Source organism: Sceloporus occidentalis, unplaced genomic scaffold, assembly GCF_023333645.1.
Source record: "Sceloporus occidentalis isolate IW3139 unplaced genomic scaffold, rSceOcc1.0.p SCAF_3, whole genome shotgun sequence".
Classification (NCBI taxonomy): Eukaryota; Metazoa; Chordata; class Lepidosauria; order Squamata; family Phrynosomatidae; genus Sceloporus; species Sceloporus occidentalis.
The window spans coordinates 233,862,435-233,878,227 of NW_028316983.1; the positions used below are offsets into that span (position 1 = coordinate 233,862,435).

At 41.3% G+C, this 15,793-nt stretch overlaps 1 protein-coding gene across 4 annotated transcripts in view; it reads right to left on the reverse strand.

Annotated features, from left to right (window-relative positions):
• FAM91A1 (family with sequence similarity 91 member A1) overlaps positions 1-15,793 on the reverse strand; it is a 50,176-nt gene that overhangs the window by 12,203 nt on the left and 22,180 nt on the right. For all 4 annotated transcript variants that reach the window (XM_089517915.1, XM_089517917.1, XM_089517914.1 and 1 more), the window contains exons 14-18: positions 10,971-11,057; positions 7,684-7,816; positions 5,041-5,189; positions 2,888-3,022; positions 1,244-1,357 (exon numbers count right to left, since the gene is read on the reverse strand). In XM_089517915.1, coding sequence (XP_089374041.1) covers positions 1,244-1,357; positions 2,888-3,022; positions 5,041-5,189; positions 7,684-7,816; positions 10,971-11,057 — 618 coding nt within the window. The remainder of the gene's footprint in view (positions 1-1,243; positions 1,358-2,887; positions 3,023-5,040; positions 5,190-7,683; positions 7,817-10,970; positions 11,058-15,793) is intronic.

Here is a 15,793-nt window from a genome sequence, read left to right on the forward strand (position 1 = left end):
AAACACAGCAGGGTGAGAGAAGAGAGAGATTGTTTAGAGTTGTTTATTCATTACTCAGCACTGTAATATGAATACCATACCTTACCAGGTTTTTGTGCCTGATTTCTATATCAAAGAAATTTTAACACAGTTCTTCTCTAGGAAGTTAAAACATCTCTGCTGTACCTACAAACTAATTTAAGATTACGTGTACTTATATTTAAGTTGTCCTCCTTAACAAGCATTATTTCATTTAAAGATAATAAGCAAAGCAGTTAGCTAGTTATATTGTTTAGCCACATTCTAGGGGTGCATGGGACACAATGAATCTTACAACGAAATGAAAAAAAATGTGCAGGTTAATGATAAAAAACAGAGGTCTAAATCCAATACTATGTTAGGGGCCATCTGCTGGTATGACAGTCAGAGCACTTTGTTTTTTTGTTTGCTTTAGTTCCGTGTGCCACTTGAAAACATGCTCTGGTTCTGAAGATATCTGGAGAGGTCTACAGGGGGAGAAGCACAAAATGCCATTCTCTCAGGTCAATTGATGGAAATACTGTATACTGTCAGTGGAACTGTCCTCCATTTGACCCTGGTCAGAATTATTAGCCCTTGCTTGGGATTCATCATCTCTGAACAAACTTTGTGCTTACCTAATCCAAAGATAGACAAACAACAACCTCCTGATATTGAAGGACCATAAGTCCCAATACTCCTCACCATGAACTACGTTGGTTAGGTCTAAAATCTAGAAGGCAGCATTTTGTCCACTCCTGAACTAGCAATGATGGACTCAGAGACTTCTGGGAAGCTAAGAATCAGCACATAAAAGGAAAGAACCTTCACCCAATTTCCCCCCAGCATCCCAAGTTTCAGAGGTCGATTGCCTCTGAATATGAAGATTCTTTTTAGGCACTATGGCTAAGAGCCATTGATGAGCCTATTCTCCATGTATTTATCTCACCTTCTTAAAAAGCCACTTGGTGTCAGAAGCCATCACAATATCTTGGGGCAGCAAACTTCATAAGTTAAATGACAACCCTGAATAAGAAGCTCCATTCAAAATGCAATGCTGTGATTGTTTACTTAGAAGAATTCCAAATAACTAAATGGGTAAAGGATTACAACCTAAATGACATACACAGTAGTCACCATTAGGACTCTATATATTAAGCATGCTAGTTTTATTGCTCACATATCACTCCCTCTTGCCCCAGATGTGTTCCACAGAAATGTCAGAGGTTCTCCAAGTGTTCCATACCTGGATCAGAACAGCAGAATGTGTTAATGCATCATTCAACATGGTAAGTACATTTGAAGTTGGGACTACTCCTGGATCGTGACCCCAAGATGTTATTAATAAACGGTTATAACCCTAAGAAGCAGAAACAAAGATATAATCAGATGTTTGACTCAGTTGCCTCTCAACCTTCATCAAGATTTATTATTCTACATTTTTCTGTAACTTGTATAGATTTTATCAAGCTTTTATTTTATTTTTGAGCATGATAGGCTAAATTAACTATCACTTTTCTGGAAAGCTGGAAATATAAAATTCCAGCTTGATTTAAGTTATACAATAGCATTTCTCAATTCTTTAAGGAAAAAAATGTTATCGGTAGGTATGCACTTATACGAGCTTCACTGTGCTGTCAGAGACAACAATCATGAGAGGAGAATTTCTGGAGCACTATAGTCATTAAAAAAGAGGACCGTGTGTGTGTGTGTGTGTGTGGGGGGAAATCACAGGTAATGAGAAAAACAACCCCCAATAATGTGTTTAAATTAGAAAGTATGTTGTAAAGCTTCCAAAAAGCAAATTGTTTTGTAAATATTTTCAAGATGCAAAATAAGTAACAGTAGCTATTGTATAATCTTTTTACAATAATTTCACTGATCATAAAGAATGTGCCATAATTCTGCACACTTGTTATGAAATTGTAAACATCAAATTTGTTCAAGTCTTATTTTCAAAAGCCAAGATTATTACATCTGCTTTTCTCTGATGAAGCATTGAATATCTATATGGTGGCAGCACATATATCAAAGTTGAGAATGAATGTTCACACACAGCTGCAAATACACTAAAGGTGAGTCCTACAACCTATCAAGTATACATACATGGAAAGGCTACCCTGTACATGTAAAACATTTAAGTGTTTGAAATATTAGTGCTTGGGTTTTGCAAGACCTACCATATCCTTTTCTTTGGATGTCTAAACTGTATTTCTAAATCAAGGGTTTCCAACCTGGGATGGAATTTCAGGTGGTGCGATAAATGGTGACTTGTGTTCTTAAATGACAAGTCATCATTCATTTTTTTCTGAATTAATTAGATTCTAAATGCTGATTTTATATTTGCATTCTGAGTTAATTTTTTTGCTATGTTCAATTTGTTCACTCCCAGTGTTGTATATGGTTCAATTTGTGGGTCAAAAATTAGAAATTAGGCTTTTTCGTCTTCAAATATGCTATTACTTTTGTAGGGGGTGCGAACATCAATCAACCATTTCCTAGGGGTCTAGGGTATAGAAAAGGTTGGAAACCTTTCTGCAATGACAGAAATTTCAGGACTGAAGGAACATTTAATGGAGCGGGGAGTCCTCACTTGCCCCCTGGTGTCAACACCCCTAGTTATCAGCATACCTACAGTTTTATTATCTAATATCACTCTCACTCATTTAGAACACTCTGAAGGGGTAATAAGAATAAAAAGACACCCCCCCCCCACATATACAAAAGAAATAGCTATGGGCCTCTATCCCAATTCTTAAATTACCAATATTTCCAGCCCAACATCTTTCTTTCGGTAACCTGAAACTACATGTACAAAGGCTGAAGGAATAAGCACTTCAGAAACAGAATTATAGAAGATTGTCATTCTCTCCAAATATGTGACACCTACCTGAAAGATATCTGGAAGTTTTCGAAGCCTTGTGCCTTTAGATAACAAGAGGGATGGGGGCCCTTGACCAGTAATATGATAAATATACAGCTTGAACCATACTGAGCTAACTTCTGGAATCGCTGGTCCAATATGCTATGGAAAGAGTAAAAAGGTAGCCAATGCAACAGGTTACAGGGAAGCGAGGATGAACACACTAGTGCTTGACTAATATTATCTGCCTTCAAGAAAGCCAATTCTATCAACACTTGTAGTTGTCCTCTTGACAAGTAACCAGCAGAAAGACATGGATGACTTTCACCATTAATACTAGAAACATAGGCAATATCAGAGAACTTTCGATCTAATCCTCATATTTCCCACGAAGTTATCTGAGAAACATGGCAACTCAAATTCTTGGGGTATCATTATAATACTTGAGTCCACGTAGTGGCAGTGTCTTCATTACACTGATCAACAACACACCCAAATCATAGAGTCATAAGAGTTGGAAGAGACCCCAAGGGCCATCCAGTCCAACCCCATTCTGCCATGCAGGAACTCACAATCAAAGCACCCCAAACAGATGGCCATCCAGCCGCAGTTTAAAGATCTCCAAAGGAGGAGACTCCACCACCCTCTGAGGGAGTGTGTTCCGTTCTCAAACAGCTCTTACTGTCAGGAAGTTTCTCCTAATATTTAGGTAGACTCTCTTTTCCAGTAGTTTGAATCCATTGCTCCAGGTCCTATTCTCTGGAGCAGCAGAAAACAAGTGTGCTCCATCCTCAGAGGCTGAACCTATTTTAGAAATAGGAGCACCTTGGATAGATCTAAGATCCTTCATCAGGAAAAAAATGTTTTTTTAAAAAATAATGGAGGAGAGGAGAGATGAGGGTGGAATGACATGAAGAAGCAAGGCAAAAGAAGCAAGGTCATAATTTTTTTTAAAACATAAAAGTCCCCAATAAACTCTCAATACAGAGTTTGAAGTTTCCAGGCTCCTTTTTGGAAGAGAGCAGTGATTTTCTCCGGCAGCATCTTTCCCTTACATGATTTTAAAAACATCTTTGCCTGATGAAAGAACTTTGGTTCTGAAAGCTAGCATCAAGATATTTATGCATTTTTGACTAGTCCAATAAAGAGATTACCACAATATGGACTCTGGAATTTGTCCTATGGCCAACACAGCTACCCCTGTGTTATTACAACACTTAATTTCCCACCAGCCAGACTTAAGAGTAACTTTTTAAAAACAGTAACACTTTGAAGGTTTCCAAAACCCAGTCAAATTAAGAAATTTACTCTTGATTTTTACTCTGCTTTTTGATCTAGGCAAGAACCATAAAGCAGCTTATAAGCAACAAAAACATAACAACTGCTACACATATACTATGCATAGGAAAATGCCTTGAACCAGATCAGATCACTAATCCATTTAGCCCTACGCTAACCATTTTGAGTGCAAGGTGCTTTCCAGATAGAGTTTTATTTCCTGATCTTTCTAACTGAAGCAGTCACTTTCTTGAACCTATGCAGGTCTAGATGGTGGTCAGTGCCTAGATGGAAGACCACCTGGGAATCAATTTTATATGACTTTGAACTACAGAAGAAAGGTAGGATAAATTTGTTTAAAAATGGGGTCTTGTCCTTTCCTAATACAATATACAATCAGAAAATGACAGTGAAGCTTCCAAACCTGAAACAAATATTAAGATCTATAAACCATACAGGCTGAAGGACATTCTCTCTCATGATGTCTCCTGTGCTATATGCCTCCCACCTACATTAAGGCACACAAAATATTTCCTTTTTAAAAAGCCTTTTATAGGTTCACTGCATAATAATTATGTCTATCTGGTTTTGGCAGTTGCATCTCTGAGTTTCTTTGTGTTGACAGTTAACTGCTTTTAATGACTCTTTTAGAAAACTAGTATGATGTATTTTAAATATTAAAGTTGTTCCATTGATTTTGACTGCTATGGACAATCTTGGGGGCTTTGTTACTGAAAGATAGGACAAAATGATTTAGAATAAATAAATAATTATTGTGAGGGCTGCAGGGGGGAAGACGAAAATAAAGAACATAAGCACATTGCTCACTGAAATTGATTAATGATAAAAATAAAGATTTACATGGGAAATCATTTTCTCATTCTATTAATAGTCTCTCTTACCTGGGGTGTACAACTGCTGATGGGTCGGATTTCATTGGTGAGAGGTGCCATGGAGACTAGCAGTGTGTAGTTTTTGTTCAAAACTCTACTGCAGGTGGCAGGGTCCAAGCCAAGTAAGCTTTCACAGCGCAGTAAATCCAGAGGGAAACCTACATTAACAATGTCAAAGACACTTGGAATACAGATAGAGACCAGACATATACAACTGAAAGGGGTACAGGAAAGGGGGAGGGAAAAATATAAATTTAGATGGTCTCTCTTCCCCAATATTTAAATAAAGCTTCAACTTGCTGCTTTACAGATCAGTCCTGTATCTTGGCAGAAGAACCAGTAATAAATGAAACCTGCCAGCTTGAGTAAGACAGTGGAAATGCTGATGGTGGGAGAGAGGCTTGTTCTCTCTACTCCCCAGAGGCATCACTTCTAATTAAGGAACGTTTTTGCTTTTTTGGAGGGCAATTAGGAAAACAGATGGGCTTAGTTTCTTGTGGTTTCAAGGCCTTCCTTAATCTATTGCAACATGCCCCTTTTCATTCCCTAGCCAAGGGCATTGATAATAGCAGAGACTGCAGCTGTGAGGAGTACTCTGGAGGCAGACCTACTTTCCTGTCCACAGACTTCCATCCTCCACTGTGGAAAGGGAAGTATGCTAAAGGTTCCTTCACTGTATGTTAGGGCATAACACTGCTAGGGAAGATCATCTAGGAGTCTGGGGTTGGGTCTCACCAATATCCTGAGGATAGCCAGTTACATTTTCTCAACTGATGTCTAAGAGGCTGTTGAACACTTAAATGACTATATGGATACAGTGAAGGATTGCATGCAGGTGAATAAACTGACAAAATCCAGTCAAGACAGATGTTCTATTGGTCAGGAGGAAAATCAACCTGGATTGAGAATAAAATTTGCTCTGAATGAAACTGCAGTCCCCCTGAATGATGGAGATCAGATGGGGTGGTCTTTGAACTTGTATTGCTCCTGGAAGGAGTGTCCTTACACAGCTTTGGCTGCTGGAATAGCTGTGCCCCTTGCCAGGGAAGGTAAACTTGGCCAGTATGATTCATGCCTTGATTCCTTCCAGTTTAGACAACTATAAAGTGTTTAATGTGGGGCTGTACTTGAAGAGTGTTCCAAAACTGCACCTTGTGCAAAATACATTCAGATTGTTATATGGCTTCTAATGCGCATATGAGATCTGTACCAACTCGAGTAGCTTCCAGTTGGTTTCTAACCTCAGTTCAAGTTACTAAGCTAAACAGCTTGGGGTAAGAATATCTGAAAGACTGCCTCCTCCCATAACAACCTGCCCAGTATTTGAGATCTTCAGAGGAGGCCCTGCTGCATACCCCACCGTTCTGAGAGGCTAGGAGGGTGAGTCCAGGAAAACTCCTTTCTCTTGGGATTTGCATCCCAAGAGAAATCAGACTGACTCCCTCCCTACTCAGCTTCCAGCAGGTGGCCAACACTGTGTTGCAAAGCTGATTGTACTATACTTAATGAGACATAATGAGGCTGAAGAGAGACTGAGGATCTGTGAAATGGTGGGAATCCAAGTGTACTAGGGATGAATCCATGCCTCCTGGTATTTCACAGATCCATCTCTCTCCAGTTTCAATAATAAAGTATGGGTACATATCTGAAAAAGTTTTGGATTTTGGTATTCCAGATAAGGGATACTTAAAATGTACTGAGAGAAAGATGTGTTGAAAGTAGTATTAGAGGAAAAGAAATGTGTAAGTTGTTGCAAGATGGACTAAGAGAAATTTAAACAGATCCTGCTTGCCCACAGAACACAATGGGGTGAAGGATATAGGCAGATTACCAATCCACTAGGATAAGGGGATGGTTCAATCTCACAGCAAAGTAGCAATTTATCACTGTAAATTTTAAAACTATCATCTTGAACTTCATTCTCCTGCATATTTCCACATAAAATTAATGTGTTCTCTTTCATACTTCAGACAATGCTTTCTACCTGCAAGCATTAGACCTTAGGAAAATCCATACACAATCCAGTTGATTTTGGCCTGTTACAGACTGCCAAAATAAAGCTGCTTCGGGTCTCTTTGGAGGTATGCTATTTAAATGATGCATGGGTCCTAAGAGTCTGGAGGTCGCGCCAAAGCCACAATCCATTCCTAAGCACTGGAGTGCAGCTTTGGTGCAGGTTCCGGATTCTTAGGATGCATGCATCATTTAAACAGCATACCTCCAAAGAGACCCGAAGCAGCTTTATTTTGGCAGTCTGTAACAGGCCTTTGTTTAATAAAGGGATTTCTTTTTTACCTGAATTCTTTTCTCAATTTCTACAGTATATATTTCTGAATCCACAATCTGTTGCAATGTTAATACTATAGCATCATAAGAAGCCTTAACAAGCTAACATTGAAATCTCTGTCCCCAAGTTGTTTAGGCTTCTTATGATGCTACAGTATTAACATTGCAACAGATTGTGGATTCAGAAATATATACTGTAGAAATTGAGAAAAGAATTCAGGTCAAAAAGAAATCCCTTTATTAAACAAAATCAACTGGATTTTGGAACACGTTTTTCAAAGCTGACAAGTTTTATTAAAACAGGAGGTTCTAAACACATACAAGTGGTCAAAAAGCTTTAATCTAAAATAGATGTTTTTACTGTACCATTATTAGGCTGCTCAGGTTGCGTAACTTGAGTTACTAGGTCCTTATTGTGCCTCAGAAACAGTATAGTGTTTCGCAGGGTCAGTGCATGATCAAAGTATCTCTGAGCTTCACCTTCTCCTGTGCTCTGAACCTAAATAAGAAAACATTTGTGTACTTTTTATGATCTGATTATGAGAGCACTGTACTATTGACATAGCAAATTGAATTAAGATATAACAAAATATTCCAGTTGATTAATTATGACACTGCAGCTGTTTTAGAACTCTACAGAAGAACAATATCTGTCACATTAATAAATGCTATCATGTTTATAGTGCTTGTATTAGTATAGCTTAACCATTTTTTTTTTAAAAATGAAAGTTATAAACAGTATCCTGTGGCGTAGTAGTTTGAGTGTTGGTCTATGGAGATTAGGGTTCAAATCCAAGTTCAGCCATGTAAACCCACAGGATGATGACCTTGGGCAAGTAATACTCTCTCAGCCTCAGAAAAAGGCAATGGTAACCCCCTCTGAAGAAACTTGCCAAGAAAACCCCATGACATGGTTTTAGGCTCGTCATAACTTGGAAATGACTTGAACGTAATCAACACCACTTAAAATAATGTAAAACCACTACATTTGCTGCCACAATGACCACATGCTTCTTCTTTCCTTACGATAGTCTGAGGCTTTCCCTTTAACCCCGAAACATGTCTCTAACCCTTGGTCTTGCTACTGGCTCCAATTCCGTCCCTAATAAACTCCCTCAATAAGCGACTCAGGAATGGGCTCCCAGTATCCTTATTTATTATGGGTTTTATTATTTTGGTGGCTTGCTTCTGATGTTTTCAAGCCACTCTTCTGTAAACAAGAAGGAATATAAACTTTATTTACAGGCAGATATTAAGTTTGTAACTTTTTTACAGTTGGTTCTCAAATCGTGTGGTTACATTATGTATAGTTCTTAATATGTTACAAATTGTTTCCCTTTTCAGCTCCTTCACTGATTTTGTTTCCACTTTAACCTGTGTTCTAATTCTCTTAACACAAGTCCTTATAATGCCCTTCATCAAAACTATGAAACCTGTGAATGAACATTTCCACAGAACAAAGCAAGTATGTGCCACCTTGATCTGCTTCTCAGATTGTCAACCAACACACTCATCTCCTTTTTTCCATTCATTCCTCTCTTTTCACAGTCACTCCTCAGGCAGCCTCCATCTTTGCATCCAGCCTGACTCTGGCTGTGGGAAAAATTCCACTCTGCCAGTGATTCTCCATATTATCTTTTCTCAGTCTGATGCCAGCCAGATATTCTGGATTACAATTCCTACAATTCCCAACCAATACATGCTATCTGGGACTGAGGGGAGCTGTAGTTCAACACTTTTTTATTTATATCCCACTTTTCTCCCTGAGAAAGATCCAAAGCAGGGGTAGGCAACCTTTTTGAGCCAGGGGCCGGGTTGCTGTCCCTCAGACAACTGGGGGGCCGAAGCCAAAAAATAAATAATTAAATATTTTTTTAAAAAAATTAATTAAATAAATAAACTGGGACAAATGTAGGACAAAATTTTCAAATGGAGGACACTTTTTAAAAAATGGAGGACACGCAAAATTTTTTGCTGATTTTTAAAAAAATGTTAGTATAAATGCATGTTTCGGGGGCTTCTATAGACAATTGCCCCCCTTGCCCACCGCTTGCCCCCCTTGCCCGCCTCCTCCTGATAGGCCAAAGACCCCACACCCTCATGCGAGAGGCCAAAGGCTCCGGCGGTAATCGGCAGCAGGACTGGGCGGGGGCCGGTCCCAAGGCCTTGCCGGGCCACATCCGGCCCACGGGCCGCAGGTTGCCTACCCCTGATCCAAAGCATCTGGATGACCAGGTCAGGGAAGGCAGTTGTAACTTCTACAGGTTAGCTTTCTGTACACAGCCTGGAGAGCTATACAGCCTTTAAGCTATTACTTGTGATAGGGCATGGAAGGAGGAAAGCACAAATATGAACCAACAATCTGATCATTCAAAGGTAATGGTGGAAACATTCTGTTTATATAATAATAATAATAATAATAAGTTTTATTTATAGACCGCTATTCCGCAATGATCATAGCGGTGTACAGTAAAAATTGCAATACAATACAAAAAATTGCAAGGCCTCTCTCCCCCTCAAGATGGTGGTCGGGAGGACCATATATGCATTATTTATGTTGTTTGAATGATACATTGGACTAAAAGAACTCTTTAAGAGTTTGATATATACAGAAAAAGTGACAATCTTTATCTTGATTCCTAATTGGGGAAAAAAAAAAGAAATGGAAAAAAGAAAACAAAAAAGAGAAGGGCAGCATTTCCTCTAACACAGGGTGGTAGGCAACTGTAGGAGGCTATGGGGCTGCATTAGCCTACTAGGCTGCCTTGGAAGACTATAACCCTGCAAAAATAAATAAATACTTACATTTTTTGCCCCTTATGCTTGGGTCCCTTGAGCCATTTTAGGCCCAGGAGAGGCCTTTTTAGCAACAGGAAGTGACCAGACATCACGTCCTATTTTTTTTAAAAAAAGTCTCTTCTAGAGTTAAAGTGGCCCAGAGGGTTAAAAAAAATGGCAAAAAGCTCCATATATCCTTTAGAGGGCATCTGAGGGGGCATTTTTTTTTGGGGGGGGGAGAATTTATTTAAAAATGTTTTTGATTCCTGGAGATCACAAAAATGGCCCAGGGGACTGCCCTTTCCCAACCCCTTCCTTAACATGAGACAGTCAACCTGTTCTCTATAGACTGCATTCACATGATGTAGTAGTTTTATGGGCCCCTTGGAGCCTCAACCAAGTTTCTGTTCTTGCCCCTCAGGGTAAGAAAAGTACCAACCTGTGAGAAAATATTCTGAAGGTTATTGCTCTTTGGATTTTATGAACAGTAATTAAGGGCTGAAACACATGGCCCAAAAAAGGCGGATTGGGGCTGTCCCGGAGCTGCTTGACCGGGGCCACGGCAACTACACGGCCCCAATCTGCCCTGACGCCAGCCCAAATAGAAGTGGAAAATGCCACGCCCCTGGAGTGTCTTGAAGCACCCCCATGTTATTGGCCAGAGCAGCTTCCAGATGTCTTGGGGAGTGCAGCATGTAAATGCTGTGCTCCCAAGCCACCCAGAAGGCAGCTTTACCAGGCTGTCTATTTCAGCCCTAAGAAAGCTTTCATGCAAAATACCATCTCTTAAATCATATCATTTATATGTGGTGTGGGCAAACAAACAAAACTGTTGAGAATGCAGACTCTGATCCTATTGAACAACCTATATTTACCTTTTCAAGTTCCACAAGGAAACTATCCAATGACTCATCTGATAGTTTTCCAACTTCAAACATGGTTACTGCATGACTTTTTAAATTCTGTAAGAAAGGCAAATTTTGTGTTTTTAAACATTTATTTTAATTAATTTATTATTTTATTTATATGCTGCTTTTTCCCAGAGTGGGACCCAATGTGGTTCACAGAACGAAATTAATAAAAAATTATGGTGCAATTTTAAAAATTAAATTACAATCATTTCAGGAGAAAAATAAACATTGGCTTACCTGGTGAGATGTTTGTTTTAAGCGATGGAGACGAAGGCATCCTTGATGTATGGGTTAGACCCTGTGGCTCGCTCTAGGTCAGGCAGGAAGTAGACAAAACTTTAGAGGCGTGTCCACAGGATAGGACTAACCCCCAAAGCAAGTTTCAGTTAATGTAACAGCCTAGAGAAGGAAAGTTTCTAAGAACTCTCAAACAACTAAGAACCAAATTTTAGGGCATCTGAAAAAGACCCAGTAACCAAAAAACTGTAAACGTCCAATGTGACGAGAAAAAACACTAATGGTTGACCTCAAAAACTGGGTGCCAGGAGATCAAGACCAATCAGAGGGAGGGGAGGATGCCTTCGTCTCCATCGCTTAAAACAAACATCTCACCAGGTAAGCCAATGTTTATTTTTCCAGCGATGGAGAGAAGGCATCCTTGATGTATGGGATATGGCATAGCTCCCCAAAAATAAGGGTGGGTAGAAGAAGATTGAGTTAATGAGGTACTACAGCCTGTAGTACCCTTCTTACAAAAGCCGCCTCAGATGACTGGAAGGAGTCCAGGCGGTAATGTCGGACAAAGGTAGATGTCGAGGACCATGTAGCTGCCCTGCAGATCTCTTCTAGAGAGGCATTAGTGGAGAGTGCCGCCGAGGTTGAAGCACTACGTGTAGAATGAGCGAAAACAGTTCCAGGAAGAGGCTTTGTAGAATCTGTATAACACATGGATATGCAGGACCTGATCCATCGAGAAAGTGTAGAAACGGACACCTTTTTTCCCATGGAATTTTTGTGGAACGAGATAAAAAGGCTGTCAGTCAAACGGAACCTTTTAGTTCTATTAATATAAGTGCGGAGAGCCCTCCGAACATCCAGTGTATGCCAGGTCTTTTCCAAGTCTTTTTTGGGTTGAGGGCAAAAAGAAGGTAGGATGATATCTTGGGACCTGTGGAATGTAGAGTTTATCTTGGTTATAAACGTTGGATCTAGTCTTAGCAACACAGAGTCTTCTCTGAACACGCAGAGCTCTTTGCGTATGGACAGGGCGCCAAGTTCTGAGACTCTCTTGGCCGAGGTGATGGCTGTGAGGAATAGAACCTTCCAGGTAAGGAATTTTAAGTCTATGTCTTTTAGTGGTTCAAACGGAGCTTTGGTAAGAGCCGAAAGTACCTTGTGTAGGTCCCAGTTAGGGTATCTGTGTACTGTGGGAGGTCGGATGAGAGTGGCTGCTCGAAGAAACCTTCTGACATAGTAGTTGTTGGACAGTTTGTTAGCGTGTTTTTGAGGAAAAGCAGACGTGATGGCAGAGACCTGTCTTTTGAGAGTGTTGGGCTTAAGACCTTTATCAAGTCCTTCTTGGAGGTAAGAAAGTAGAGAGCTCACAGATGCCTTGAGTGGGTTAAGTTTGTTTAGCTTACACCAACGGGCAAATGATCTGAAAGAATATTCGTATATTCGTCTGGTGGAAGGTCGTCTAGCATTGATGATGGTGTCTATCACCCTAGACGTGAGCCCTTCTTTTATCATATTTCGGCGTTCAACCTCCAAGCGTGAAGGTTGAGCCAGGCTGGATCTGGATGGTGAAACTGACCCTGGGATAGAAGGTCTGGGCGAAGCGGGAGCTTGAGAGACTCTTGAGCCATTGTCAGGATCTCTGAGAACCATGGTCTTCTTGGCCAGTATGGGGCTATTAGAATTATTGTCGCTCTTTCTTTTCTTGCCTTTTTTAGGCACTTGTTGATCATGGACGTTGGAGGGAAGGCATATAGAATCCCGTCTGGCCATGGGGCATGTAGAGCGTCCATTTGTTCCGCTCCTTGAGTTAGGAACCGAGAGAAGAAGCGTGGCAGTTGATTGTTTATGGGCGATGCGAAGAGATCTACCAGGGGCGTTCCGAGCTTGTGTGTCACCATGTGAAAGACTTGGGGATGTAGCTGCCACTCTGACTGGTCTATGTCCTGTCTGCTGAGCCAGTCGGCTCTCGTATTTAGAGTCCCCTTGATGTGTTCTGATCTTATCGAGAGGAGATTTGTTTGTGACCACTTGAAAAGAAGCTCTGTCTCGCTCATTAGAGACTTTGATCTTGTGCCTCCTTGTCGATTTATGTGGGCTTTTGTTGACATGTTGTCTGTCCGAATCAACACTGGTTGTCCTTTGACCAGGGATGAGAATTGTAGAAGAGCCAGGCGCACCGCTCTGAGTTCTAGGAGATTTATGTTGTGGCTTTGTTCTTGGACGGACCATCTTCCCTGTGTATAGGAGTTGTTGAGTGTGGCTCCCCAGCCCCGCAGACTGGCATCTGTCGTCAGTTGTAGTTCTTGAGGAGGCCAGAGTGGCCGACCTGTTTTGAGATTGGGAGAAGTCCACCAAAGGAGGGAGTGTCTGACTCTGTGAGGAAGTATCAGTCGTTTGTTGACCTTTGAGGATATGTGTTTTTGGTGAGGAAGGAGAAACCACTGAAGAGGCCTTGAGTGAAATCGGGCCCAGGGTGTGCAGTCTATCGTTGATATCATTAAGCCTTGTAATCTCGCCAGGAGTAAAAGGTTTGTCGAGTGATAGCGGGACACGAGGTTGATGGTCTGACGAAGTTTGTTTATTCTTTCTGGTGAGAGGTATACCTTGCCGTGTAGGGTATCGATGATCGCCCCGAGGTGGAGAATATGTTGGCAAGGCTCTAGGTGGCTCTTCCCACGATTGACCAGAAAACCATGTCTTGTCAATGAGGATAGGACCAGATGGACATCCTGACGGCCTTGTTGGAGTGATGGTGAGCGAATTAAGATGTCGTCCAAATAAGGATGGACGTGGATTCCCTGTAGTCTCCAATGGGCCACCAGCGATATCATGATCTTTGTAAAAACCCGAGGAGCTGATGAGAGGCCAAATGGAAGGGCCTTGTATTGGTAATGGTTGTGGTGGTAGGAGAATCTCAGAAATCGGCGGTGGAGAGGGTGAACAGGAACATGAAGGTAGGCTTGAGTTAAATCTAGAGAACAAAGAAAGTCGTGAGGTCTGATGGCCTCTAGGATGGTCTTTAGAGTTTCCATACGGAAACGACGTTTTCTGACAAATTTGTTGACCCATTTTAGGTCCAGTACAGCCCTCCATGACCCGTCCTTTTTTGGCACAATGAACAAAATAGAGTAGCAACCTTTGTACATTTCTGAAGATGGAACTTGTTCTATCGCTCCAATTTGTAGTAGGTGATCTATGGCTTGTAACATCAACTTGTGTTTTTTGTGACGTTGAGACATCGGTGATGGAACAAAGTGGTCGTGAGGAAGGTTGTAAAAGTCTATCAGATAACCGTGTCTCAGTGTGGTGAGAACCCATTTGTCTGCAGTTGAGGCTTCCCAAATGTGGGCGAAGTGTAGAAGTCTGCCGCCCACTAGGTGTGGCGGCCAGTCATTCTCTGGGGGAATTACGGTTTTGTTTGGAGACAGATGGCCCCTGTTGTTGGTTGGAAGAGTTGTTAGGCCTTCCGAATCCTCGGGAGTGGTATTGTTGTCGGCCATATGGCTTTCGGTCAGACCACTGATTTTTGTTGGACCTAGGGTCTCTGGAACGAAAGGAAGATTGATTGTTTTTGTATGAGCGAAAGGAACCCTGTCCCTGGCGAAAGGATCGCTTTTCATCTCTTTTGGGTAGTGAAGGTAAGGCTTTTTTCTTGTCCTTGGTTTCTATGAGGACGGGTTCAAGTGCGTCTCCAAATAGTTTTTTGTCCACTGAAGGGGGCCATGGTGAGGTTTTGTTTGGACTTGGCATCAACCGTCCAATTTTTTAGCCAAAATCTGTCTCCTTACTGGGACAGATGCTGCTTGAGCCCTGGCACTTAGTTGCATGATGTCAAGAGAAGCATCAGAAGAAAAAGCCAACACCTTGAGAAGTTTATTGATGCCCTGGCGTAATTTAATGTTGCCCTTAGGTAATTCTTGGATAAGGTCTCTAGCCCAAGTAAAAGCGGCCCTGGAGAGAATGGAGACAGTAGATGCAGCCCTGATGGCTGTGGAGGAGGCATCAAATGATTTTCTTAAGGCTGAATCGGCTCTTTTGTCTTCGTGTTTTTTTAGGGCATCGTCTCCATCTTTGCAGTAGACCGCGGACGTGGTCAAAGCTGCAACGGGAGCATCAACCAAGGGGACTTGGAGCTTTGACATGACCAATTGGGGAAGGTTATAAAATTTTTTGAATGATTGAGGATTTGGTCTGGCTGTGGCTGGCTTAGACCACTCTTCCCTAATAACCTTCATAAAATCTGAAGTAAAGGGGACCTCGATAGAAGGGGGCCCAGGTTGTGGGAAGGAGTCGCCCTTTCCCTGGGGAAGGTCTGTGTCTTGAGTTTGAGGGATGGTAGCATTTATAGGCAATTCAAGAGTTTTTATTGCTTTTTTCAACAGGATTTGAAAGTCCTCTTGGGGGAAAAGTCTGCTGGAGGAGGGTGTGGGATCTTCTCCATCATCATCATCAACAGATAATTCGTCAAGGGTGAGTAAGCCCTCTTCACTGTGAGATAATTTGTTTGAAAGGTCCTCTGCATCATCCTCCTCATCAGAAGAAGGCAGAAT